Below are 16,723 nucleotides of genomic sequence, written 5' to 3' on the forward strand. Positions count from 1 at the left end.
ATGATATTCAAATTTACCGACACTCAACCCTTGATAGATTAACTGATGCTGTCGCTGCCATTAACAATGATTTGTTGGCTATCCATAAATGGAGTCAACGGTATGGGCTCAACATCAATCCCGCAAAGTCACAGGTCATTGTTATTGGTAGTCCGGCCATGATGGCAAGGGTTGATTGGGCGGAGATGCCACGTGTTGTGTACAATGGCACTAACTTGTCCTACTGCTCCACTGTTAGAGACCTTGGCATACAGCTTGATAGTACTCTCTCCTGGTCGGAGCATTTAAAGCAGATTGGAAAAAAAACATACGCCTCCTTAAGTTCTTTGCGACGACTTCAAAATGTACTGCCAATTCCTACCAAAACTATGCTTGCAAACTCTCTCCTTCTTTCAATACTCGATTACGCGGACGCAAGCTATCTTAATCTAACCGAGGATCAACTTAATTATCTTGAGCGATTACAAAATCTAGCTATTCGGTTTATTTTCGGCCTCCGAAAGTATGACCACGTTTCAGAGTTTCGTTCAAATCTCAAGTGGCTTCCTATACGCCGTCGCCGGAACCTGCATACTCTTTCTCTTCTGTACTGTGTGTTATTTAATCCAAATGCTCCTCATTATCTGAAGGAGAAATTTGAATTTTTAGGAGACCAGCCTAGAATTCGACCAACACGTAGGCTCGTACTGAAAATGCCCGCTCATAACAGTAAATTTTACAGCCAGTCGTTCACTGTTCAGGCTGTAACTCTTTGGAACGACTTGCCATTGAGTATTCGACAGTCAAAAACATTACATACATTCAAAAACGCTGTTAAGAACTACTATCTCTCATCATAGTAACGATGACGACATGATTTTAATACGTCATATATGTATGTATTATGTATATTATATATGTATTTATTTATATGTATACTTGTATGTATGTATGTAGTTATATGTATTCATATGTATAAATGTAAGTATGTATGTAGGTATTTATTGATATATGTACGTATGCACATTATTGAATATTTATTACTGTTATTTATTTATGTATGTGTTTAGCTTGTATTTATTTTAAGAGTAGTTATAATTGCACCACCCTATACTCTCTTCCACAGACAACTTTCTAACCCAAGGTAGTCTGGAAGAAATGGCTAGTAAGCCATAAGGCCGCCTTTGTTTCACCATTAGTTTTTAGTTTGTGTATTCTGTAATCGTTTGTAATTGTAATTGTGGTGTACAAAAAGTGTTAAATAAATAAATAAATAAATATATATTGTTGGAATAAACATCTAAGTCGAATGACATATTAGTGACGTCACATAAAATGTTTTCAAGAAAAAAAAAAGAATGGGCGGGATTATCATTTAATACGGTTTAGGGTTATTATTGTTGGTTATTTGTGTTGCAGATTTAATGTTTTTCTTTTATGATAGATTGATTGTTTTTGTAAATTAAAGTTCATTGTTTTTAGAGGTTAGACTATTTGTTTTTTTTCTTTTTGTGATTCCTACTTCTGGTTCTAAAAATATCTTTTCTTGCACCCAAGTACCTAGTATATGACATAACGATGACGACAAAAACTTACTACTTTATATTCCGATCATGGTGAATCAATTAAAATTATAATAAAAAACGAACATGTTTTATGTATAATAATTTATTGCGGACTCGTTAAACTAACGTATAATATCGTTCAGCGTCCACCAAACGCTATATAATCTTAACGCTAGTTAAAAAATTGGCATAAAATAAAAATATATCTATATTTCACTTGAGGCACAATAACATTTTCAGTATGATACACACTTAACTATCTTAAGTAATTGTATATCGTTTACATTTGTAAGTTTAACTTAGATTTGATAAGTTTATCGATATATTCAGAAATCGATTATACAACTAAATTTGATTACAACACTAGCAGCTATTCCCGGCCTTTTTATTCTAACAATAAAAAAGTAATGGCATTATCTGGTCTGATAAGAGAATGAGTATGAGAGACTTGAACGAAAATTAAATTTAAATATTTACATACTGTTTATTTATATTTAAGGTTTCATTGAGGAGTCGTTTTCTTTTAATTCGTGTTATGTTAAATATAAATTCGATTGAAACGAATATAATTTAATAATATGTACAGTAAACTTACAAATGACGATCTCGTGTATAACACATTCTCACAGTTTCATTGAGACCATTTACCATGTTTGCATTGAATTCGATTTTTATTTGTCGTTCAAAATGTATATATTATGATATTTATCCCTTTAATATTTTTAAAATATCAAGGGCATATATTTATATAATTATATATGGCAACATCAAATCGAATCCAATGTTCGTTTAAAACATGGCAAGAGTCGATGTATGAAGTATTGGAAATAAGTAAATATTACTGAAGAAAAACAACAGCGTTCATTTGTAATGACTTGTCTTTAAAAAAGAACAATAAATCAAACTGTTTATAGATTTTTAAGTCTATACAATAGTTCAAACTCACGACTCTTTTTTTTAAATAAATATAAGGAGAAGGAAATGTTTTAATTCACGAATACGAGATAAATGCAAGTTGCACTCACACATCTAGTTACAACCAAGACTCAAGTACAGACAGTGGAAATTATCAATTTACGAAATATTCCAATTAGAAATATAATATTAATATCCAACTTTTTTTGTAAATATTTTTATTATTATAATAACAGTCCACTGTATTAAGATCGATTTTAATTCCAGTTACAAATAATGTGTTACGGGGTCATTGAGTACGGAACCATAAACACGTGAATTACACACGAGATAAGATTGTAGATCAGGACACTTGCCAAGTTTATCATTAAGCCCGCTTTTCACTATGGAATATGTTATATTATATCCTGGGATATAAATTTATATCATAAAGCAATTTTTTTACACTAATTTTTACACAGGTGACTTCTTCAACGGTTTTCAAATTTGGAACAATTTTTAAAATCTACTTGTGTATCCCTAAATTTACCTGCCATATTAATTTCATAGTTTATTTATACACCCATCTCTTTTTTAAATAAGTACTTTATACTTTTAATAAGGCCTTCGTTTAAAGACACTGTCATATTAAGATACATAAACCACTATTTGCAGTCATAGTTCGTAGAATATAAGATAGTAAGATGATGATAACATATATTTAATTCCAAACAGTAAAATTTCGGTCGTTCGAGCTTTATTTACAAATTATCCGTTCTCAAACTCTAACACACATCTCGGCATAACTATATATCTGCTAGCAAATGCGTGGTCCTAACACTCAGTTCACTGCTCGAAAGTGTATGAAATTTATATCTCGGGACAAAATATACATGAAATTCCTCAGTGAAGAGCAAGCTTTATTTCCTAGATAGAATAGTTCTCATAGAGAGGGAAATGTCTTCGTCGGTGTCAGTCGGAGTCGCTGCCCGACTCGGACAGGCACAGGTCGTCGTTGAGCACGTCGCTGGGCAGCGCCGCGCCGCCCGCGCCCCCCGCGCCCCCCGCGCCGCCCTCGCCCGCGCCTGCGCACGCACTCGTTAGCACTCCCCGCCACGCAGCCCCAAGGTACATACCATCGTAGTGCCCAGGGATTAGTTTAGGGTATTGACGATATAAGGTTCTACTTAATGAGATACTTCTTTCAGCACCGTTGTCAATGGCTGACGTTGACCATTTACCATCAGGTATAAAAACGAAATAAAAAAAAGATACATCAATTAACTGCCTTGTTGCTCTGGTAGCTTGATGTTAGGCTTCAGATCTTAAGGTCATAAGCGCAAATCCTAGGTTGAGGAGTTGAAAAATTATTAGGTTGTTCTGTCGAAAAATAGTCAGAACATTTCGAAGTCGATATACTTTTCCGTGCCTCGGAAACAACGTAAAGCTGTAGATCCTTTCTTTCTAAATTTCTATCGTATGGGATGCCATCCCGTCGAGATTATGAGTGAAGAAATGTGTGTTTGCAGACACTATAATATAACCTGCGTAATTGGCTGGTGACCAAAATATTGACATATTTTACACGCCTTGTTACTAGATACTGTCAACAAAACAGTTTTCTAAAAATGTTGCAACATGCAAGTTTGTTATCATTACTCCGATTACCGTTCGTGAGCGAGTGGTGCGCACTGGAGTCGTTGTCGTCGCTGTCGCTACCGCTACCGCTATCGCTGTCACTGTCACTAGATGAACTCGACGAGCTGTCGTCTTGCCGCGACACCTAGAAAACATTAGGTCACAGTATAGACTTATATATTATTATTATCCTATTTTGGTGCTTATTTCTAGAATGAAATGACTAAAACATTAACATTTAATTAACAAGAACGCCATATGAGACACAGATTGCGACTCGAATTGAATATCCTAAATACTCACAGCGGAGGGAGGTTGCGGAAGGGGCGCGGGGGGCGGTGCGTGGCGGGACGCCTGAGGAACATGCGCAGACACATGCGGCGGCACGTGTTGCGGGACATGCGCATGTGGGGCCACGTGAGGTTGCGCATGTGGGGGTATATGTTGCTGCGCATGCGCATGTGCGGGCACGTGCGGCGGCGGCTGTGGGGGCGGGGACCGCGGTGGCGCTTCGTCAAACCCTATCATAGGCAGAGACGCGAGGGTGCTGTTGCCACCGGCTGACCATCTGATGAAGAGAGATAGTTGATTATTAATAAAAAAATGCACGAGCGATAATTTTAATGCATCCGTCGGTGCTTGTGTAATTATAATGTATACGCTATACTTACGGAGCCTGTGGCGGAGACGTTTTGACTCGCGGGGGAGACCTGACCATGTTCTGTGATTTCGGCGCTGCATGGTTAAATCGATTCTGAGTATTCTGTACACCGCTGGGACCTGCAACGAAGAGATCAATATACACATGCACATAAAAAGTATGATGTAAATTGGCCTTTTGTAATATATAAAGATTATATAAAATACTTAAAGAGATGGGCTATAATACAAGCCCGTCTGAGTAGGTACCACCCACTCATCAGATATTCTACGACCAATTTACTAGCAATATTTAGTATTGTTGTTTCTTATTTGAAGTGTGAATGACATAACATTTGAGGCGCATTGGTGTTTTATATGGAATAGTTATTATTTTCTACAGCGCCAAATACACCAATGGGCGGTGGCGGCTACAAACAAGAGATCCATTCCGCCTACCTAGTATTTAAAAAAACAGACCTGTGTTGTTGGCAGTACGTCTGTTGGTAGCGACGCGAGTGCGAGACGTCGATCTCTGAGTCGTGTTTGTGAATTCTGTGGTCACGGGAGTCAATGGTCGTTGCTTCTGGTTTGTTTCTTGTCTGGAAAATAAATGTAACTATGTAAAAGTACTGTACTATTAAGCAGTTACAATTGTTTTCTTGTAGTTTTTGTTTTTTAAAGACCATAATAAAAAAATGGCTCATGTTGCATCAGATTTGATTTGATGTATAAGACTATAAATAGTTTTGTAGAAGTGGAAAGAGATAATTGCCAGGAGAGATGTAGTATATTGCATAATAATTAAACTTCAGCAGCATGACTATGGTTGTATAGAAAGAAACACAATCAAATAGACTATCTATATTTGGTAATAATTATTTTGAACTTGCATATAAGTACCATAATAAATATAACCATGTCTTTACACAAGTATGTCAATTATTTCTAAATGGGATTCAAAATAATTAAAATATTTCTGTGGAAAGTGCATTTTTTTAAATATCCTTAAATATATTTTTTTATAGAATCCACAGATTTAGAGTTGTGAAATTAGTGGAAACGAAAATGTTTCACTCAGATCGCGGTTCGCCTATTGCTGAACCTAATCTTGCACAATAATTGCAACGCCAATCATTGTATTTAATATATTCTGTCTCAATGATTCTTATACTGACATATATCTTTCACTCCAATATTATTGATGTTTACTGATTGAATAATTTTAACTTGTACCTATGTAAATGTAGGTGTTATGGTTGCATTAAAACAATACTAAATTATACTAAATAAAAAATACTTACCTCGTTTTTTTTACTTGAATATTACTTGAAAGCTTTTCCAATGTTATCTCTCCAGTAACTCTATCTATTATCAAAACACATTCTTTTGTATATGGCCGTTGACTTCCTTTAAATACTGTCTGTGGGACTCCAGCACCATCTGCAATTCAATATGACATTTACATAATGGGAAAATATTTTATAAAGTAAAATCAGCGAATATAGAAACTATTTTTGGACTATGTGTTATATTATACATAAAGCTTAAATAAGTATGAGGAATCATAGAAACTTATGCACACTTAACATTAGTTTTTATTAAGAAAGTAATTGCATTAATAAAAATATAATTGAATGCTCACTTACCTAAATGTGGCACAGTTACAGTCACTTGATTATTAGTCCCAACATCAACTGTCGCCATTTTATTGACATCCACCGAAGCTGGCTTGAAATCATCTTTAAAAAGTATTATAATTGTAACACATATCAATTTGAATAATATTTCATTTATTACATATATTAAAAAACAAACATAAGACAATGTTCTAGTTCAGTAAAACATATTTCTCAAACTGGTTTTAAATTTCCAGGATTACAAAACAAAACCAAAATTAAACAAACAAAGTTTAAAAAGCATTGTGAGGAAACATTATCTTCAAGAGGCTTTTATCCAATCCAGAAATGAAACCTCAACTTGCTATCCTTTTTAATTTTCATACATAAGTTAGAGAAAGCAATTTCTTTAATAGAAATTTTATAACCAACTTTTATTAAGACACATTCATTTTGAAACTGTATAAGTAATAAAAGTTTTCCTATTTTTCTATTCTTATTTGTATAAATCCTTATTTAGTAGTATACTTCTGTGAAGTTATTGCATATGTTGTTCAAATTGTGCATAGTTAAGTTATCAAGTATGACTGATAAAGTTAATTATTATTGATAAGTTAACAGTATAAACAACTAATATTGATTATGGAAAAAGAAGTTACTAGATAAGTGAAAATTTATGTTCAATTACATAATATTGTAAGAAATACCTTTTTTTTAACTGAAATTAAGAGGAAAAATCATGTAGTATATTATGTGATATATATAATTTAGGTAGTTGAAAGATTTGCTATATTTCCAATACTAATATGATTGTATAAATTGCCGTATAACTGTATTAATACTTAAGCTTTTGTTATTTCATTAGGGTAGTAGTACTATCTATTTTGAAATTGGAAAATAATTTCTGGCTTCTCTAAGTCTCATAAAAAAAGGTCAGAAATTTTATTGCTCTATTTTGGATCAATTTCTACAAAATATTACAAGTTTATCTTAGAAAATGTCTGTTTAAAATATGTGTGTTGAATTTTTGTAACAAATTAACATAGATACTACTAGTTAAAATAAAACATTTTAGTGTAAAAATTAAGTGAAGGCCAATTAGTATACAAATTAAATAAATGGAAAATTTATGTGTATAAACAGGGTAACCTAAGGTATCTAGGTACATAGTTACATGAGGGTAGTACCTTCAGCAAAAACTTAAGTAGTTAATAGGTTGATTCTTTAATTCATATTTGATGTTTTTAAATTAAAATACCAATGGTAGTAAAGGAGTTATAAAAAATATCATACAACTTACACTTAATAGTATGATACTGAGATGTCTTATTGTTGGTGAAGCTTGTGCCTAATTTCAGCTCCCTTACATCATAGTTCAGACTATGTTTATCAGCCATCTTAGCTTTTCTCTGCCATATGTTTGCACCTATAAAGAAAAAATATGGAAATGTATTTATTTGATTAGAAACTTTATATACAAAATATAGTAATGGAGAACAGATAAGTTCTATATTGTAGCTCAAAGATGTGCCTTCATGCACTAAATTGTACTTATATTCCATACATTTTTAATATATTTTAAAAGAAACATTATAAGGTACAACAGAACTTTTATTTTGTCCTAATAAATACAAAATAAAAAATGTCATTTGATTTATTTAAAATCAAACTGCTTTCTCTGAGAGTTTATATTTGTTGAATATTTTTTTTTATTTATATTACGAAATAATAATTTATGTGCTTTCACGGACTATGTCCGACACCCAAAAACTTAGAAAGGTTATGTGTCTGTTGTTTTTCTCGAGATTAGTGTTATGCATACGTATTACATTCACTTAACTACAGCTGACAAGCGAAAAAATTATTTTTGTCTAATTCAAGATTTTACTTTGATATATTTATTGTTAAAGTACGAACCATATTAATACTATTAATGCCATCGATTTTTATATCACTGACCATTTAAAAGTAATTAATAAACGATCAAATATACAAAATATGGCTAAGTAATAAATTTTTTCTTCGTACTATACCTTTGATTATTTCTTTCACCAAGGTTACACGTTGCTTATTCTTATAAAATTAATTTCATAATCAGCGAGATATTGCAAAGTTTTGCATTGCTAATGTGATTCTTTGAATCAAGAAAGATTGAAATAGTCCAAAAATTAGACATTGACTACTCTTTCGACCTAGTTCTCATGATGGACACGACGGTTGACGGCTGATCGGGTGACAATGACAATTGACATTTCAACAACCATAGACGCAGAACGTAGAAAGGTTTTTTTAGAAACGGAGGTAATACAACATTGACTAAAATTCTCAATACTTGCTAATTCACTAAATATACCAACTTATTATAACCAACTTTTTGTGTAATTAGAAGATTATGAAACGAAAATATTTCTAATGAGTCAATTAAAGATCGTCAGCATGTTTTCAATTTACTTTTAATTGGACTAAGACATCCGACAGCGAGATAATTATTGTGACAGTGCTTAACATTTTCTGTTCCAGGTACGAGAATGAGTAAACCAAAGTAAATTTAATAGAAGAATAAGGAGTAACACAATACACAAAGTATATTAATAATTTGATAAGCGCAATCTACTGTGATGTGATTGTTGATTGCTAGGTGGTTTTGATCGCTTACCGTCATATATGTCAATTGCCCATATCTATTTTATTATTAATAAATGTTAAATATTTAATAAATTTCATTTTACAGCTCAGTTTTATATAATGATGTGTTTTTTAAAACAAAGTTGTATTATTTACATTTAAAACTTATATTTACTTTTTTGTATTAACGACACACGTTATTCACAGTATTTGAGTATATTATACTCGCAAATATTTACTAATAGATTAGATTTTTATAAATAAATGAATATGTAATAAGCAAATTTTACAAGTCAAACTAAAAATATCCATTATTTGACTTCTTTTTTCTTGACATTTGACATTTCTTTCTTGTGCTGACGAATTATGTCAAAAAAGGTTTATTTTGAATTTATTTTTGCTGTATAAAAAGCAGGTATTTTAAAAATAAGGAAACTAGTATTGCTAACTTAGTACACATTTTATATTAATATTAAAATTATTTTTTTATATTTTAACATAGGTAATAGTAGAAAAGTTTTATATCAATCATATACGAGAACTCCCTAGAAACCATTGAAATTGAAAGTAAACAAAAAATGAAAAAGTCAATTACGCTCGATATTGATCCAACAATAATGGAGAAAAACATGAGGATTGTTAAGGTATATATAGAAATTAGTATAAAGAAAGAATAATAATAAGTTTTTTCAAAAGATAATTTTATAGGAAAAAATAAATTTTAAAAATATGTCGTTGTAGACATTATAAACATTCACCTTTTTGAAGTAAACTAGATAAGTATGTAATTATTCGTCTAGATACAAAGATAATATCAATTTTTTCTTAACAATTTTAGGAAAACTCTGTAGAAGAGGAATTTAATAAAATGTTGGCAGATACAGTACCGACACAAATTGTTAAACCAAGGCCAGGTAATTAACAAATTTTATGTCTTTTTCAACAAAAATAATAAATGAACATGGAATATACAGTGTGAAAGAAATTGTTGTCGCTCAATCAATTGATACTTTATGGAATTATTATTTTCATTTCAGGTTTTTGTGTCAAAACATTTACTAAACCAGACAGCAAAAAAGTATTTGTAAATGTGTGTCTAACTGAGGCTATACCATGTCCAAGAGATATAACAAATGAGGAATTAATGCAAATTTTAAATTCCGAAGACCCTTCAAGCTACAGAGTACCAATGAGTATTGGAGAGGGACGAACAGAACAAGACAAATCTGGAGCACCAGTTACTGTCTATGATGTTGCTGTGAATCCAGACTTTTTTTCCAAAATTGAAAAAGATGATCTCTTCCAAACATTTTTCCTTACAGTTGTTTTTGAAGGCTTACAAGATAAATATCAATTTGAATTGGACATGCAAAGATTTACAATACTTAAGAATAGAAAGTCAATCGGAACGCTGCAGTCCCATAGAATACAAATTCGGGATGTTAAAAATTGTGAGCAGAAAACGAAACCTTTAATTGAGGAAATACAGAAGCCAGTATTGAAAAAAACAGAAGTCTCTGCACCGAAGAAAAAACAGTTTATTTATAGGCTAAGGAGAGAGCCTCCTACGGGAGAGATAAAATATTTGTTAGCAGAATTCATGATCCCTGCATCAGTATGTATTCAGATTTGGTCAAAATATTGTACTAAATTTTCAAGTTTTCTTTTTTTTTACATAAAGTTATCATACAGTTACATAAGTTTTTTACATAAATTTTACGTAGTGTTATCATCCATTGTGTTAATATACAATAATATGTGTGAGTACATACATGTGTTGGTAAAACTTTCATTATTATCTATTCTAATATTATAAATGTGAAAGTAACTCAGTCTGTCTGACGCTCTTTCACTACCAAATGGCTGAATTTGATCAAATATTGTATGTAGCAAATTTGAAGTCCAATGAAAGACATAGGCTACTTTTTTTGCATAACACATGACAACCAACTAGCATATTACAAATTGTAGATCTAAACTTACAAGTACTACTTACTAGTTTTTTAGAAAATGTTGTCATTGCTTGTTTTAGTAACTAATATCAATCCCTTTTTAGGTTGACTTGAAAGATTTAAATTTAGAAATAGGTGAAGATCGATTAGTGTTGGCTTCAAAGGACAATTATGAGTGTGTGGACTTCTTTTTACCCTGCAGCGTTGACCAGGACATTATTGACGCAGAACTGAATAGAAATAAAGATGTAAGTACTGTGATAAAACATAATAATCTTGATTACATTAAGTATCTATAAGAATAAAAGTATGGATTTGATGCAGAATATTTATAAGCTGAGATACACAGAGGAATAAAAATATTATTTGAGTCAGCTCAGTCAGTAGTCATCACTCTAATACTTCTCTCACAGTGCATTATTACTCAAAAAACACTTTATTGCCCAACTTTAGGTCCTGAAACACTAGATATTGAGTCTTATAGTTTATAGTGTTATCTGATAAAATAATGTTTTGTCATTTCCTCATTAATTTGAAGGCTTGTGGTGACTTTGTCAGTATACATCTGTAATTCTGTATTCTGTACAAAGAACACCAAAAAAATACTAAATTATTCAAACATTAAGATACTTTTTTTTTTAAATGTAGCAATGTCCCATTTTAAGGAATTACTAATACCTTAATTACCCTGCCCACTAAAATAAAGTTAGGTACTAGGTGTGTGCATAACAATAGCCCAAGGGGTCAGGGTTGAGCCTGTGGCGTCATACATTGCAAGGCAACCAATATTATGTTTTGATTTCATTTGTAGCAAAAGGAACGGCAATAACATTTCAGTGAAATAAATATCTTTTTAATGATGATTGTATGTTTCTTAAAATACCTTTCATTACATATTTCAAATTACTTGTTTTGTTCCAGATGCTGAGTGTGAAAATGCCTATTATAAATTAATGTTACAATTTTTTCTTTATTTCATAAATTGTGTTATTACTCAACTGATTAAAGGTAGAAAAATAAATAATCTTTTATTTCCTAATAAACTAGAGACATATATTTATTATTGTTCACATTATTTATAGGGAGGATAGCTACACATGATTTTTTAAGAAACTATGGTTACCACCATCATGATTAGATACTAAGATATTTTTCGACAATGTGAGTTATTGAAAATGGAATAATTAAATATTTATTGTTATTGTTGACAACGATTGAACAATCGGTCGTCATTACATAGTATAAAACAAAGTTACTTACTGCAGCCTGTCCGTGGGTATGCTTAGATTTTTAAAATTACGGATTAAGATGCGGATTTTTAATAGATGGAGTGTTTCATGAGGAAGGTTTTAGTGTAAAGAAACAAAAAAAAATCTGTAGTATATTTAGTATCAGCACTGCATCCGTGCGAAGCCGGAGCAAGTCGCTAGTAAGCTATATTTTTAACCAAAATATAAAAAGTCTTGATTCTTGCTAACAGAAGAAATTTGTTATAAGGTTATCTGGTTTACCAGCTTAAAGCAGAAGTAAATCGCTCATGGAAAATGTGTTAAGTGGTATAATGTGGAAACTAGAAATACAATAAAACTTTATTAAAATTTTAAATCGGGTTTAATAATAAGCGTGAATAAGTATCACTGGTTTAATATACAGCAAAAAAAGGCATAAATAATATTTACAATATTTTTTTTCGAAATACACATATATTAAAAATATTGTGAAATTATGTCGTTGTTTATATGATACAAGAATAATGCAAAATGGCACATACAGGCAATATTTTTTTAGTTTAAAAAAAGGCGAAAAAAATTCATTTAAATATTTTAATTATTGATTCGTAAGTAGTAAGTAATAGATGTGCACAAAAATTTCCTCGAACATGTCAATTAAAAGAAAATTGATAACACTACATAAATACATCATATTTTGGAATAATAAATTCTTGTAACTTAAAAAAAAAAACTGAAATTTATAATTATTACTGATATGGTTAGAGGAAGTAGAAGGCGTAGTTTATAACTAATTTTTATTGTTTTTTACACTTCATTGAACAGTTAATGTAAGGGTTATTGGTTAAATTGTGATGTAAGCCCTAACAATTTATTTGTTGTTAACATTTATTGCCGTTGAGCATTGCCATAAAATAGATATAAAAAGTTAAAACTTAGGTATATGATACAGATAAAAAAATATCTTAAATAATATTAATGAATTAATGTAACGCGAGGAAAATGAATAAAGCACCGTAAGAAAATTCATACATAAAATTATTCGGTGATGAGCAACACAGTAATGTATGAATCTAATATCGATGTTTTCTTTAAATTGACTGGAACATTGCAAGTGAATTTTTCTGACAAGAACTTTCCAACTTGGAAAAAGAAGGCTTCTTTTTACACACAAACAAATGCTCTATATCTTCTGTGCCATTACATAAGCATTGAAATTAACAATAATGTCTTAGTTTCAAACCTTCTCCTCAAAGGGAGAGGAGGCCTTTAGCCCAGCAGTGGGAATTTACATTCAATTTACTTGGGCCACGATGCAACCTTACCAACATCAAGTGGTTTATGAACACTCCTTCATCACCGAACAGCGAGCGTCGTTAAATAAATTAATTTACATAAATGCAATATTAAAGGAATGTTTGTTTTTTTTTGGTTGCAAATTGAAATATGATCGATGTGCAGCCTTAAATTATTTATAAAATTATTATAATACACTTACTAAACTAATGTGTTACGATTTAATAAATAAAGAAGCAGCGAAATCGAGAATAGTTTAATTCTAACGATTTTTAGATTGAATTCTTACGATTCATCTCTAGTAATGAAAAATACCTAAAATTGACCTCAAAACGCAACTAATGAGTCTTATAAAAGTTTTCCAAAAATAAATAATTGTACCCAAAGTCGCGGATGTTCCTTTGACATATCCAAATCTGTTCATGCATTTGAAACTCATTGAGGAATTAAGAAAACAATTAAGAATACATGAAAAAGAAAATATATCACCCCTTCAGATATTTATGCAACGATATGAATACTTTTTTCTTACAGAATCATTCAGATCTAATTAATAACTAGCATTTAGCATAGCTAATTCGAAATGTTAGAATTTGTATTATAGTACCGTCATAAGTCGAAATAAATAAAGTACTTGTAGTTCTGTGTAATATGGTGCCAATAACTTAATTATTATCTGACCTTTAGTTGTAACTACTGTTAAGATATCCTTTGAGCGATTTGTAATTACGTCTAATTGGGTAATTAAAGAAGTTATTCGATGGTTAAAATACACCAGTTGAAGCTGTTGAATTTAAACATAAGAAAGAACCTTTGGTCATACAGTACGGATACGAACAGGACAGATTAAAAATTGAGATTCATAATTATTCGTAAATGCACAGATTAAAATAATATTCAAAGAAATACCTTTTCTAGAAATATCAACATATTTATCGGCTATTCTCCATTTACAATTCGTCTATCACAGCCGTAACTTACCAAAATGACCTAACCTACAATATTCATAATTTATTAAAAATGAAATTCTATCTTAGACCTTATCGGAGATTACTAGTTTGTGCTAGTCAACAGAGTCGTTTGTAGAGCAATGAAAGGGCACCGGATCGGAATACGTGTAACACAAGTACACAACTTAAACTTACTTATAGTTCAAAGTACACATTCATGTCTTTAGCATTCAACTTTTGAAGTGTGTTTTTTGTACGGCTTTTAATCAAAATAAATCATCATTAAAAAACTTACATGGTTTTATATGCAAGGAAGTACACTAAATTGTTTTTATATCATAATAAATAATATTTCATGACAACAAAATGTACATGACATTTTAATACCTCCTTAGTTATACGACAAAAGAAAGACTATTAGTATTTATTACACTAAACCCATACATATCAACATCAATAAAACCATAGTAACATTTTAGTTATTTTGTTATTGTATATAGTCATTATCAAGTTATAAATTGAAGCTGCAATTGTTATTTTACAAGTATTTACATAATGATAGGTATTATTGTAATGATCTATTAATTACGAAGGCGTCCCTTTGCACTAAATAAACGGCACAGTTAACGGCACAGTTAGAGATCTCAAAATATATATGCGTAAAATTAACATAAGAGTAAGGATAGCAAAACAGTTACAAATTAATTGAGATAATATGATTTTTAAGATCTATAGTATTTGATCATATCATATTCTGTGGAACATCAAATTAATTAAAATAACTTAAATAACTAATTATATACATATATGTTGCTGCTGGATTTATGATTTTAGAATTAGATGTAGTAAACGCATTACAGTATGCAATTATTCAAATTATAGTAAATATAATATTTAATTTCTTAAATGGAACAGTTGTAAACACTTCCCTTTTCATTGTTACGTTCAATATTAACTTGTTTGTTTATAAAAAAGGGCTTTGTATGCGTTCCATATTTAAAATTAGAAGAATTTCCTTCAAAATCTGTTATAATAGTTAATTCACTAATATTACGATGAATTTTATCTACATTTTGTAAATATCATTAGAGTTCATCTCTAAAATTTATATGACTTTTGATTTCAATATTATTTATATCCGGGATTTCATTATACCTCGTCAGATGAGGTTTAATTTCTTGTATGAGGCGAGCGTAATCCTTCGGTTGGAATGTAACCACGCGAGTGGTGCTGCGTTGGTCGCGGTTGAGGTACAGTTTGACTGTCGGGTAGCTCTGGATGTGCTCGTGCTGGCAGACATTCCTCTCGGTGATGCAGTTCACTTTGCCGAACTGCAAGCTGTTCTCGAGGTGCTGGAAGACAATTAAACTGGTATAGAAAGCGAATCGATTATGTAAAAATGACTGGTTGCAAAAAAAGATTACTTAAAATAGTAACAGCCGTTACATTTCCCACTGCTGAGATAAGGCCTCCTCTTCCATTAGGGAGAGGGTTTGGAACATATTCCACCACGCTGTTCTAATATGGGTTGGTGGAATGCACATGTGGCGGAATTTCGATTAAATTAGACACATGCAGGTTTCCTCACGATGTTTTCCTTCACCGCCGAGCACGAGATGAATTATAAACACAAATTAAGCACATATATAAAGTGGTGCTTGCCTGGGTTTGAACCCGCAATCATCAGTTAATATGCACGCGCTCTAACCACTGGGCCATCTCAGATCAAAGATTACTTGATCTACAATATTCAAATAAAACTAAATGAATCTCCAGTATATATACTTAAGGTTGGAACAGCTTGATTTTTTTTCTTTCTTATTTTTATTTTGTATCCGAAACGTGCGACTTTTCCTATAATGCAAATAATATCCATAGATTATAATGAGTATTTTCATAGACAATAATACTTACATATGCAGTGATAACAAAGTCAGGATACATGACATAGCAGTGGTGGCATCTGGGCGAATGGAAATAAATCAGCCACGGTTTCTTGGTGCTGAAACGAAAAAAGTAAAAAATTATGTTACTTAATATCGCATACTTTAGGATTATTCTTGATTATTTCTTTGTCTTGGTGTTGAAAGAATCAATCACCTTCAACAAACCGTAATAATCAATCAAATATACTTTGTATTAATAAACCTTAGTTTTTACAATCACCATAGAAACTAAAAATAGGAGTTGGTTGTTTAATGTAACATTTACCTTTTTAAGGTATGAAATGGTTCAATTTGAGTTACTTTGTTTACTTGTTCTCATTAATGGTAACCATAAAAACTTCAATAAAATATGTATATGTTACCTACATTATACATAGAATTTTTCACTGAC

At 31.2% G+C, this 16,723-nt stretch overlaps 3 protein-coding genes across 4 annotated transcripts in view; 1 reads left to right on the plus strand and 2 right to left on the minus strand.

The window, feature by feature from the left end:
• Window positions 1–1,629: 1,629 nt before the first annotated feature.
• On the minus strand, window positions 1,630–8,568 carry LOC124531672 (ell-associated factor Eaf). Its single transcript, XM_047106161.1, has 9 exons — window positions 8,368–8,568; window positions 7,635–7,760; window positions 6,365–6,457; window positions 6,020–6,158; window positions 5,196–5,317; window positions 4,748–4,856; window positions 4,380–4,644; window positions 4,107–4,221; window positions 1,630–3,523 (listed from the first exon to the last, which is right to left on the minus strand). Exons 2-9 carry the CDS (start codon window positions 7,729–7,731, stop codon window positions 3,411–3,413), a joined length of 1,053 nt encoding a protein of 350 aa, XP_046962117.1. The 5' UTR covers window positions 7,732–7,760; window positions 8,368–8,568; the 3' UTR covers window positions 1,630–3,410.
• A 100-nt stretch (window positions 8,569–8,668) lies between these two features.
• On the plus strand, window positions 8,669–11,932 carry LOC124531673 (PIH1 domain-containing protein 1-like). 2 transcript variants are annotated; one of them, XM_047106164.1, is made up of 6 exons: window positions 8,669–8,854; window positions 9,462–9,603; window positions 9,798–9,873; window positions 9,997–10,574; window positions 11,016–11,159; window positions 11,833–11,932. In XM_047106164.1, exons 2-6 carry the CDS (start codon window positions 9,538–9,540, stop codon window positions 11,863–11,865), a joined length of 897 nt encoding a protein of 298 aa, XP_046962120.1. In that variant the 5' UTR covers window positions 8,669–8,854; window positions 9,462–9,537; the 3' UTR covers window positions 11,866–11,932. The 2 variants fall into 2 exon arrangements, with proteins under 2 accessions (XP_046962120.1, XP_046962119.1); XM_047106163.1 differs by lacking the exon at window positions 8,669–8,854 and adding an exon at window positions 9,243–9,374.
• A 1,679-nt stretch (window positions 11,933–13,611) lies between these two features.
• The window catches only part of LOC124531784 (dnaJ homolog subfamily C member 10-like), a 70,751-nt gene continuing 67,639 nt past the window's right edge, over window positions 13,612–16,723 (minus strand). The window contains exons 26-27 of the mRNA XM_047106309.1: window positions 16,301–16,388; window positions 13,612–15,738 (exon numbers count right to left, since the gene is read on the minus strand). Coding sequence (XP_046962265.1) covers window positions 15,472–15,738; window positions 16,301–16,388 — 355 coding nt within the window. The 3' untranslated portion in view covers window positions 13,612–15,471. The remainder of the gene's footprint in view (window positions 15,739–16,300; window positions 16,389–16,723) is intronic.

This window comes from Vanessa cardui, chromosome 8 (assembly GCF_905220365.1).
Source record: "Vanessa cardui chromosome 8, ilVanCard2.1, whole genome shotgun sequence".
In the NCBI taxonomy this organism is placed as follows: domain Eukaryota; kingdom Metazoa; phylum Arthropoda; class Insecta; order Lepidoptera; family Nymphalidae; genus Vanessa; species Vanessa cardui.